Source organism: Notamacropus eugenii, chromosome 2 (genome assembly GCF_028372415.1).
Source record: "Notamacropus eugenii isolate mMacEug1 chromosome 2, mMacEug1.pri_v2, whole genome shotgun sequence".
In the NCBI taxonomy this organism is placed as follows: Eukaryota; Metazoa; Chordata; class Mammalia; order Diprotodontia; family Macropodidae; genus Notamacropus; species Notamacropus eugenii.
The window spans coordinates 471,833,998-471,846,309 of record NC_092873.1 but is presented as its reverse complement, the minus strand read 5'-3'; the positions used below and the strand labels follow the sequence as shown (position 1 = coordinate 471,846,309).

Sequence of the window (12,312 nt, the reverse complement as noted above, 5' to 3'; positions counted from 1 at the left end):
GGCATGGGTTCAAGTCCCACCCTCTTTCACATTACTAGATTTGTGACATTGAGCTAGTCTCTGAACCTCTGAGTGGTGCCAGGCAGCTCTGAAGATTATAAATCGTTGAATAGTTAACTCATCCATCTGCACTAGTACTTGGAGTTTCTTCCCTGCACACTTCCTTGTGATTTCACAAATGAATTTGAATTTCATAGTTCTCTGAGACCCATTGTAAGGAAGGGAAAATTACATATTCACTTGAGTGTAGTAGGATATTAGATATTAGACAGGGCTTTCATGGAGAAAGTGGCATCACAATTGGGCATAAAGAAAAGAACTTACTACAGTAGATTTTTAATGGGGGAGTGGGGGAGAGAATCTATTCTAGATGATACCTGACATGGTTTAGGGTAGGGGTGGAGAGCCTACAGCCTCTGGGCCATTATGTGGCTTTTCTAGGTCCTTGGGTGTGACCTTTTGACTGAGTCCAGGTTTTATAGAACAAATCCTTTTATTAAGGAGATTTGTTCTGTGAAGTTTGGATTCAGTTAAAGGTCCTCACTTGAGGACCTAGAGGGCCACATGTGACCTCAAGGCTACAGGTTTCCCACCCCTGGTTTAGGTTGTTGCACAGAGTTAGGAGGGACTTGATAAAAAAGAGGAATGGTGGATGTGCAGTCATTTTTCAGGCATGTCTAACTCTTCGTGACCCCATTTAGGGTTTTCTTGGCAGAGATGCTGGAATGTGTATAGGTAAGGAACTGAGGCAAACAGGATTAGGTGACTTACCTAGGGTCACACAGCTAGTAAGTGTCTAAGGCCAGATTTGAACTCAGGAGATGAGTTTTTCCGACTCCAGGCCTGGCACTCTCCATTCACTGCTACTGTGAAGGGGAAGTAGGGAGTAGTATATTTTGACTGGAATATAACTTCAAGAAGGGATTATAGAAAGTAAATTTAAGTGGAACTCAGATTATAGAAGGCCTTGAAGTGTTAGGGATCCAAAGAAAGACAGAGACAATCCTTGCCTTCAAGGTGTTCACAGTGTAATTGGGGAGACAATATACAAACAACTTGGTACAAAACAAGCTATAGGCAGGACAGATTGGAGATAATTTCGAAAGAAAAGGGTATTGGAAAAGACTTGGAGAGGATGAATTTTCAGCTGGGACTGGGAGGAAGTGTGGGAAGCTAGAAGCAGACAGGATGTACATACAAACAACTTGGTACAAAACAAGCTATAGGCAGGACAGATTGGAGATAATTTCAAAGGCAAAGGGGATTGGAAAAGACTTGGAGAGGATGAATTTTCAGCTGGGACTGGGAAGAAGTGTGGGAAGCTAGAAGCAGACAGGATGTGAGGAGAAAACTCTGGGCATAGTAGGCAGCCTGTGAACATGCACAGGATACAGAAGGTTTCTCCAGGTATAAGGCTAGTTTTATGGGAGTTTAATCAGTTATAGGGGATTCAAACCTTTGGCTTCAGTTATTGTTAATTAAACAGTTCGGCAATTAACATTGATTACTTGTTATGTGCTATGCCCTTTTAAATTTTACTTTTTACTTCTCTTTTTTCCCCCTGAAGAAAACATAGGTTTCTTGAGGGCAGAAATTATTTTCATTTTTTTTATTTGTATCCCCAGTATCCAGCACAGTACCTGACACATAGTAGGTACTTAATAAATGTTCACTGAATAAATAAATGAATGTCTAAGGCACTGTGCTGGTAAATGCTAGGGATTCAGAGACAAGTCTACTCAAATAACAGTAACAGATATTAAATGTAGAACAGTGGTTAGCCAGGCACTACTTGACTACAGTCACAGTGGTGACTGGGGACTTTTACCATCTCCAGACCTTTTCATACCCTCAAGATTTGTCCTAGGTTTGCTGGCTCTTTCTATAGGGGAACTAGCCTCCCCAGTGGTTCTATCCCCTCTCCCCCCCCACCTTGGATTTCTGAATTTGAATTTCTACCTTTGCAACATGTAGTTTTATTTCTACACAGCAAAGAAAATGTTAAGCAATACTAGATAATAGAATTATTAAAGCAGAATCCCGAAACATCTCACTACTTATATTTCACTACTAGTTGAGAGACTGCTACTTAGGCATCATTTTGACATTTGCAAATAATTTCTTTATTTTTAATTAAAATTAACCATTTTACATATGAACACCAAGTAGGCTCTTTCTTTCCACAGCCTCTCTCTATTTTTCTGTGTCTCTGTGTTTCCATGTGTATCTATCTCTTTCTCATCCTTATACTTTAGTGCTTTAGGTAGAAGAGGCCTGAGGGATTGAGGTTACCCCTTTAATATGTCCGTGAAGTCCAGTTCAGCGACCAGTTAAAAGACTTTTCATTGACACGCAGTACAAACCCCTGAATTGTTATGGTGGAAAGGAAGCAGTTAGAAGAGAGATGTCTGTCCTGAGTTATAATAATAATAGCTAGCATTTATTTTAGTACTTTAAGGTTTGCTAATTGCTTTGCAAATATTTCATTTGATCCTCACAATAGCCCTGGAAAGTAGGTGTTATTATCACCACCGTGTTATAGATGAGAAATTGAGTGCCCTGGGTCAAGACGATACTTGAATTCAGGTTTTGTGACTCCAGATCAGTCATCTTAATCCTTATTCCCTCACTGCCTCAGTTGGCAGTGGAAGGAGAGGGGGAAGGAAGCAGGCCCACTTCAGGCTATCAGGCACATGCCTTGGTTGCAGACTGAGCCTGCTCCAAGCCTGGCAGGGGAAAGGGCTAGCTAGCACACAGAGTAAAAGATAAACTAAATTGGATGTGGACAGCAGATTCCTTTTTAATCTTTGGACAAGAAATAGTGCTTAGATTTCTATTTTTTTTAGAGGAGCTGGATTCTCTTTCTTGCTTATCAAGGTTATGACTTTTCCTTTCTCCCTAGAGGTTTGTTTTCAGATTTTTTTTCTCTCTTGTATTTGGCAGTATAATTTGAACAGTTTTATGATGAAATGGTTTCTGGGATTCTGTATTAGTTTAGTATAAATGACTGTGGTAGAGATAGTCATTGTTAATTATACCTTAGCTGCTAAGGAATTTCTTGAGATTAACCTAATATTTTTGTGTGGCACATAAGTGAACTAAAAATGCAGGACTTTAACACCAGCTTCTAGGATGAACTCAATTTATTCATCCAAGAACTGAATTTCATAAACTGGTCCATCAGAAAAGGGGTGAAGTCTGTGCAAGTCTGGATGAAATAAAGAGCTGTTCTTGGCTTCTGTGCCAATAGAACAGAAAGGCTACAAAACTGAGCATTATTTGTTACTCTGCTATTCAGAAGTAGCTTTTGTTTTTTAGGTCAGTCAGTGAACAAACATTTATTAAGTCCTTGCTGTATGCTAAGCACTACTAAGTGGGGATACGATTCATACAAAAACAATCCCTGACTTTAGAGAGTTTACGTTGTAATGGGAAGGAAGGAAACAAGCGTTCCAGGCACTGCACAGAACTCGACAGATATCATTTAATCCCCACAACTACCTAGTGAGGGAGGCACTATTGTAAGGTGCTTAAGTGACTTGCCCCAGGTCACAAGTTAGTGAGTGTTAACTGGGAGGATGAAAAGAGGGAGAGAGAGGAAGGGAAGGAGAAAGAACTGAAGGGGAAGGGAGAGAAAGGGAAAGAGAAAGGAAAGAAGGAGAGGGAGGGAAAGAGAGACAGTGGAGGAGAGGAAGGTAAGAGGAAAGGAGAGAGAGAAGGTAGGGACCCACACACAGAGGAAGGGCTATAGAAAGAGAGAGAATGGAGGGGGGAGGGAGAGGAAAAGGGAGGAAAGAGAGAGGGAGAGAAAGAAAGAGAATGGCAGAGAGAGGAGAGGGAGAGAAAAAGGAAGGGAGTGAAAGACAGAGGAAGAGAAGGAGAAAGATAATGGGGAGGGAGAGAAAGGGAGAGAGGAAAGAAAGAAAGGGAGGGGGAAGGGAAGAGAAAGAGAGAATGGAGGGGGGAGGGAGAGAGAAAGGAAAGAAGGGGAAGAGGGGAGGGGAGGGCAGAGGAGAAAGGAAGAGGGAATAATAATTTTTGGAAGGAGGAGAGACCATCCCAGAAATAGGGGAACACCAGTACAAAGGCAAAGAGGTGAAAGATGTCATGTTTGGGGGGCACAACGTAGGCTCATGAAGTTAGATGGAAAGTGGAGGGGAGCAGTGCACTTGATTGATGCCACTTTTGCTGGACTTATACAACAGAGATTGGGAACCTGGAGCCTTGAGGACATATGTGGCCCTCTAGGCCCTCAAGTGTGGCTCCTTGACTGAATCCAAACAACTGTGAAGTTCCCCACCCCTGCACTAGACCATGCTTCAGCTTAGCATCTCATCCAGTCATCCAGTCAAGCCATCTTGCCATCTGTCTATTGCCATGTGCATAGCACCCTTCTCTGCCACTTCTTCCACCTTTCTGGGAACAAACTCTCTTTCCCAGTCAATTCTCCCCTATAAGGCTTGTCTTCCCCCTGAGAGTATAAGCTCCTTAAGGGCAAAGACTGTCTCTTTTCAAAGTATATGTAACCCAGTGTTCAGCATGCTGCCTGGTGCATAGTAAACATTTAATAAATGCCTATTCATTCATTCATTTCCTCAGTGAATTCTTGTATGATTAACAGTTGTTAATCCTTTTTCCTTATTCACTTTACCTTGAAGTAAAGGATAATGTAAAAAAAAGAAAAGGCCTAGACCCATGGCAAGTGCAAGGATCACCAGTGAAGAGCCCTTTTCTTCCACTAGTGTACTCCAGGAAGACCCCCAGCATATTGAGTGGCCCCCTGTAGCATAGACAGGCCTGTCTATTTAGAGGCTACACTGGTAGGGGAAATATCCACACGAATGAGACCACTCAACTGCTTTTTGCCTCAATTCTTCATCTGCAAAATGATTTGGCAGCTATGTGGTGTGCTTGATCTGGAATTGAGAAGATCTGAGTTCAAATCCCAACTCAGACTCAGCTCGTTGTATGATCCTGAGTGTGTCGCTAAATGTCTTTCAGTCTCAGTTTCCTTTTCTGTAAAATGGAAAGAATAGTACCTAACTTTGTATACTCTAAAGCAGTATTAACGTTGCTGTTTTTAGTATTAGGAATTTACAGCTTTGTAGACAGGTCCTTGCTGTTGTGGACTGTTTATAAATATATAAGTTCATAACTGAGTAGGGCTGATAAGGTGTATGCACAGATAACTATGGGATAGTAATGATACCTTCCTCTGACAGGGTTGTTGGGAGGATAAAATGAGAATATTTGTAGAGCACATTGCAAACCTTAAAATGCCAGAGAAATGCTAGCTGCTATTGTAATTATAGCGATCATATAGGTCCTTTGTAGCCCTAAATCTTTAGTCCTAAGACCTGTGACCCAAGTGCCTGCTATCCACCAGGTGTAGTGAGAGGTACTAAAGATACAAGTACAAAAGTGATCATCTCTGCCCATGATAAGCTGACATTCTATTGGAATAAAAAAACAGATTCATGAATAAGTACATATAAAAGCAGATGCAAAATAAATGCAAGGTAATTTTGGGAGTGGGAAGCTCCAGCAGTTTTGTGGATGGAGAATGACTTTGTGTAGATGGCAGCATTTGAGTTGCATGGGCCTTTAATAGAACTCTGGATTTTGACAGGTGGAGGCAAAGCGAAACAGCCTTACAGTTAATTATATCAATATAAAGAGAATGGATTAGAAAGTGAAGAGACTGTAGGCAGGGAGACCAATTAGGAAGGAATTATAGTGGCATAGGCAAGAGGTGAGGAGGCCTGAACTAGGGAACTCAATTACATTCAACATTTATCAAGCCTTCTCCATGTTCAAGACACTGTTCTTGTTTCTAGGGGTACTGAAAGAAATGAGAAAATCCCCACCATTACATGATTCACATACATGTTCACTCATATGTAAGAAAAAGGTAGTTTGACAGCAGCCGACTGTGCTCATAGCTATACAAACAACAGACAGGCAGGAGACAGAAGGGAGTAATGTCTCAGCGTTCAAAAGGAGAGAATATTCAGAGGGAAGCTTGGCTGAGCTCTACCTGTCAAAAACTATAAAGAAGAAAAGTAAGGTGAGGACTGAGCAAAGGCTATTAGCTTAAACTGGTAAGAGATTGATAGTTTTAGTAATAGTGATGATGAGTCAGCAAGTTCAAATGACTTATCCTCAGGAGTTCTAGGACATTAATGTGAGAGTGGGAGGGTCCAGAGAAGTTTTATTTGAAGGGTAGGAGATATCTAGGCATGAGACAAGAGACATTGAAGTTGGGGGTTAATGATCCCAGGATAATCTTCTGGAGGAGCCTCAAAGACATGGAAAGAGGACATAGGGAGAGATAATAGTTTTAACAAACAGGCGGATTTAGAAAACTTCTTAGAGACTTGAGCAAAGGAAGAGAAGACGAGGGAAGGTGTGAAATGACTTTGAAATATGGAGTGAGGGAAGTAAGGGAATCTCACAAAAGCCTCCTAAATAGGGAGAGGAAGGAAAAAAAGGGATATGGGCTTGGTGGCAGAAGGGATTTAGGAGAGACTATAACATTGGGAATCAATTGGGAAAACAATAGGCTTTGATGAAAGCCTAACTGATAAAATAGGAGGAATAAAAGAATTGCCTTGTAGCAGTGAGGGCCAATTGAGATTAGAAAGCATGACTTGGTAGTACACCTAGTCATCATCATTTCACAACTTTCTTCCAAAGCATTTACTTCAGTAACGATTATTAAGTGCCTACTAAGTATCATGCACTGTGCTAGGGAGGCAACGACAGGTACACATCCTCCAGGTGGTTCCTTCTTGGGCTCTGAGGTGATTGTCTCTGAACAAGGGTGGGTTGCTCAAAGTCTTTGTGGTGGTGTGGGAAAGGTAGAGCGCCATGGTAGTTGGACAGATGTCAGTTGTAACCCACAGGACTATATGGAAGGGTTTACTTTTTGGTTTGTTTTATTAATGATTACTCTTTAGATCAGGTCATTTAACCACTTGTGAATCCACCAACTGCTGTCCTTCAGATAACCTTTACCTCCATCTTGTTCTATAGGAATGGAAATAAAGGATGCTTTGTTAAATGCCCTTTGAAATGTAGGTATGCTGTATGCACACCCTGCCTACCTCCCAAACCTGCCCTGTTTTACCAGCCTGCGGAACCTTCCAAAAATAAAGAATAGTAGCATTATTCTGGCATGACGTGTTTTTGATGAAAGTGTGTTGGCTCAATTACGGCGGCTCATCGGTTAAAATGTTAGCAAAATAATTAACGATATATCCTGGAAGTCAAGCTCATCATCCCAATGTTTTGTAGATTCTACTTTTTTTCCCCTTAAATTGAGATATTTACCTGTCTCCACTTCTGTGGCACCTCTTCCATTTCCATGCTTCATGATTTTACAGAGATTACTAACAACAGTTCAGCAGTCAACAACCACAAATTACTTCCATCCAGATCGAGGATTTAGTTTATTTAGATTTGGTGCCTTGCATTAATTGACTTCACCTTAGTGGTCTTTAGGAAGCAGCTAGATGGTTCAGTGGATAAAGCTCTGGGCCTTGAATAAGGAAGAATTAAGTTCAGATCTGACCTCAGACACTAACTTAACTGTGTAACCCTGGGCAAGTCACTTAACCTGTTTGCTTTATTCCACTGGAGAAGGAAATGGCAAACCACTCCAGTATCTTTGCAAAGAAAAACCCATGTACAGTATAGTCCATGGAGTCACAAAGAATTTGACATAACAGCACTTTTTACTTCTCCACTTACGTTAAGTTTCAATTCCTGTTAACTATTTAATTGTGTAGCCTTCCTAGTCTGAAGACAGCTAGTTTGACTCATGTATAAATAAAGGATGATACATTTTTTTTTCCTAATTGTTCTTTGGCATTTCATTCACTAGCCACATTTTCTCTGAAAGAGGTGACAAAGCCAAATCGACTAAACATATTTCAAAATAGGTGGTTTTGTATATGTATACACCTCTGATGCATGGCTCATGACAGCTGGATGGCTAGTAGGTTAGGCGGTTGCTTATTTGATATGATTTCAAGGTTCTTGGTATCCTCAAAGTACTTCCCCATTAGACTGCCCATATAACTCATATATCATTATATTCATACCTCTGTCTAATCAATCAGCGAGCATTTTTAAAGTTCTCACTAGTTGTCAAGTACTATGCTAAGTATTGGGGCAGCTAGGTGGTACAAGGGATAGAGCACAGGACTTAAAATCAGGGAGAGTCAGGAGTCTCAGACACTTCCTAGCCGTGTGACCCTGGGCAAGTCACTCAGCCCTGTTTGCCTCAGCTCCTCATCTGTAAAGTGAATTGGAGAAGGAGATAGCAAACCACTGAAGTATCTTTGCCAAGAAAACCCCAAAATGGGGTTACAAAAAATAGGACGTGACTAAAAAGACTGAACAAAAATGCTAAGCATTAGAAATAAAAGGACAAAAATGAAACAGTCCCTGTCCTCAAGGAGTTTTCATTCTCCTGGAGAAGTGTGTGTGTGTGTGTGTGTGTGTGTGTGTGTGTAATTATATTTTAAAAATATAAGAATTTTTCTGGAAAAGGGAGGAGGCACTAGTTGCTGGGGTTATCAGGAAAGGCTTTGGTAGAAGGTGACCTGTTAGTCCTTCTGGCTTCTTTTAAGACTCAGCTCAAATCCCCACCTTTGTAAGAGGGCATCTTTCCTGATTGTCTCAGTACCTGGGGCCTTTGCTTGTGAGATGACCCATCTATTGCAGTCCTTTGTGACAGACCCTGGGTTAAGTGCTGAGGAAGCAAATATAAAAATGACAGTCTCTTACCCTCAAAGAGTTTCCATTCTATCAAACTGCAGAAAAGCCTATCTGATCCTCTGCTGATAAGCAGATTTTTATAGGGAAGAAAGAGGTGCCAGGACATTTTGTTGGAAGAAGAGTACCACTGAGGAGGTAAAAGGATTTGAAAAGGTGGGTCTGGGGGCCTTACCGGAAACGTTCTTTCTGCAGCACTGCTTTGTGGGAAACTATGACACCAGTTTCTCATGAGGACCTGTAGCCATTAATACAGCAGAATAAAACCAGAAAGGAATTCCCCTTCGTGCCCCTCAGTCTTTCTCATTGTATTTTTCCTTCTCCAGATGCCTGAAGAACAGGCTTTCTGTGTTTTGGTGAAGATTATGTATGACTATGGCTTGAGGGATCTCTACAAAAATAACTTCGAGGATCTACACTGTAAATTCTATCAACTGGAACGGCTCATGCAGGTAAGATCAAAATCACTACTTTTTTTCCTATTGGTGAGGGAAATCTGACAAGCCACTATAGGGATATTCCAGGGTGAGTAAGAAAGTTCTGCTGGGAATTGTACAGATTTAGAAATGTGCATAGACTTTGCCTAATCTCTATATGAGTCTTAATAACCATAAAAAATTAAATTTCATTAAATTGGTGCTTATATTTTGAAGCATACTATGTCTAACACATTAAAGATTTTTATTTTAATAAAGTACATTTATTTGGGAGGCATTTTATAGAGTTGGTAGCTATCAGACTGCCACATTGTTGATGTGAAAGAATTAGGAGAGTTATAGAGAAAGCATTCAAATTGTTACAAGCTCTTCCCAAATTAACAAGTACACAGGCCAAATACAGGTCGAGAAGCAGGAAATGTTTCCAGCTTTTCCCACACAAGTCTCATGGTCCTATTCACTGTTAAAAGAGAATGTCAAGTGAGACTGAAGAAATTGGGCGGTGGGGGTGGGGGAACCTTTGGACCTTTCCAAGCATTCCAGAAGCAAGATGTTTTGAGATTTCATTCTATCAGTTATAATCTTAGGGTCATTCAGCTGTTTTCAGTTTCCATTTATAGAAAAAAAAAGTTCATGCTTTTGAAAAATTTGTAACCTGATGACATAAAGCATTATCCTGATACATAAATGATTGATGTTGTTGAAATAGCAGTAGATGGCTGTTGGCTCCATCTGATTTGGGTTGATTTTTGTATTTTTCTTCATGAAATGTAATTAGGAGGACATCATATTGGATGTAATCGCTTAATCCTCTAGCCTTCCTAACCTGGCTTATTATATATGGTAAATGAAGAGCAAGAAGTCCTGAAGTACTGTGAAGTAACTTATTTTTTCCTGATAGCATTTCTAGTAATATGATCTATCTACAATGTGACCATCATGATAGTTTTAAAGCGGTCACCCTGTGCAACAATTGAGAAAACTCAATGGTTTGATCATGGAAACTAGAGGAAGCATTTCCCCTATATTTTGACCTTGATTTTTCTGTGTTAATTCCCCATATTTTGCCTTCCATGCTTTTGGGGATAAATTTTCACCTCTCTTAGTACATGAGTATTTATTTGCTTATTTTCATGGAAGAAAAAAAGAAGTTCTCTAATAAAGTCAGTCCCACACAACATACTGGAACAACTTCAGTAGTTGTTTGGGTTTAGGATGTTACGGTATACTACTGTTGTAAAAGCAAAATCAGAACTTCTATGTGTTGTTGAAGCTATCTAGATTCCAAGGAAGCCATTGGAATGATTGCTTAATCTGGAAACTAGATGGATTGAAGCATAAAAAGTGAAAGCGGGAAAATAAGATCATCTAATTTAACCCTTTCATTTTATAGATAAGGAAATGGAAACACAAAGTGGTTAAGTGTCTTGCTTAAATTTAAAAAAAAATTAGTTCATTCAAAAGGTAGGACTAGAAATCAGATGACTCCAAATGAGGCTTTTTCTGCCACTACAGACTGCTTCCCTTCTCTACAAATTCTATTGATTCGAGTTGGTCTTAAAGAAAGAAATACAATTTTTTCTTGTAGATTTAGGCATTGAACTATTGGTTGGGGCTATCACAATATGAATTAGAGTTATAGAAGTGGTCTTTATCTTTTTATCTCAACTCATTATCTAGCAAGTCTTGCTTTGCCAAACAAGAACAGGTGACATGGACTTGCTGTTTTCTGAGCCACCGGTTATTTATTTTATTTGCTTGCTCGTCTGTGTATATGCTTCAACGCTTGTCCTTATGTCACTTTCCTGATGTTTCCTGATGTAGTAGATCTTAGAAAGTGATTAAAGTGACAGTAGGACTACTTCTATAATAGTCAGAATGATTGGAGCTTCTATCATCTGTTCTGGCTCCAGCATAGCCCAAGAAGCATTTGTGGAGCTGTGCTTTCAAGATCACACCTGCCCAAGTCTGAAGGAATTTCAAGGGTTAACTTCCACATCCCATTGTCATTTAACTCTGACCATGTGTTTGTGGAAAGTGGCCCAGGTGACTTCAGCTCAACTCCATGAATGTTCCATGGGGTGTGTTTTCACTAGAGTAGATCTGGAGGACTCTTGATTTCCCTTGTTACATTCGCACTTATTTTTATTATTTTGAAGATCTGTGGTTACATCCCAGTGTATGCTTCCTCCACTAATGCAGACCATTCACTATCTTTCTACAACTTGGCAGATGTGGCCAAAAAATGCATTACTCTACAACCAGTTTAGTAATAAATCTCCCTTATTTTGGCCTGGCTGCTCTTGGGCAACAGAAACAGACTCTTCCTTAACCTGTACTGTCCTGGAAATCTTATTTCCAGCTGGATAGAACCTTCTTCAGCTTGTGATTTGCTGGCACAGCCTTGAGAATGCAGGGTCACCTCTACACCATTATGAGGCATTTGAGTTGGACTGGGGTTGAGGGATGATGGCTGTATTGCCATAAAATTCTAAATCAGCAATAATAAAAACTTTTGGAGCTTTACTCCTTTCCCTTTTCATAATCTACCTTGGTTTCTTCTTATTTGTGTAAATGTAATATCCCTACAGGAGACTGTTAATTTTTCATCTTGTAATTCCCATTGCCTCACACAACATCTTGTACCTAGTAGACTTGAAATAAATATTTGCTGACTTAAATTCCTCCTTCCTTCTTTTTCCTCTTTAAATTTTAGGAGCAATTACCAGACCTGCATAGCCACTTCTGTGACCTGAACCTGGAGGCTCATATGTATGCATCACAGTGGTTTCTCACCCTCTTCACTGCCAAGTTCCCTCTGTGCATGGTCTTCCACATCATTGACTTACTGCTTTGTGAGGTACAGTGACTCTACCTTGGTAATCTAAGCCAACCTAGAAAAATTCCATTTTGAAAATTTTACACTTTTCTGTTTTCTCTGCTCTTTGTTATTGACTTTAAGGCAGAAATTAAGAAGCAGTAAAAAGTTCACTATTTTGGAATATAGAACAGAAATCTCATTTCAGCTGTAGGATGGTTCTTAAAACATAGTTTTGTTGCTGCTGAACATTGTTACAAACTACATTGAGATGGG

At 40.1% G+C, this 12,312-nt stretch overlaps 1 protein-coding gene across 10 annotated transcripts in view; it reads left to right on the top strand.

Annotated features, from left to right (window-relative positions):
* Window positions 1-12,312, top strand: part of RABGAP1L (RAB GTPase activating protein 1 like) — a 686,444-nt gene that overhangs the window by 424,270 nt on the left and 249,862 nt on the right. For all 10 annotated transcript variants that reach the window (XM_072637875.1, XM_072637876.1, XM_072637873.1 and 7 more), the window contains 2 exons: window positions 9,108-9,233; window positions 11,935-12,078. In XM_072637875.1, coding sequence (XP_072493976.1) covers window positions 9,108-9,233; window positions 11,935-12,078 — 270 coding nt within the window. The remainder of the gene's footprint in view (window positions 1-9,107; window positions 9,234-11,934; window positions 12,079-12,312) is intronic.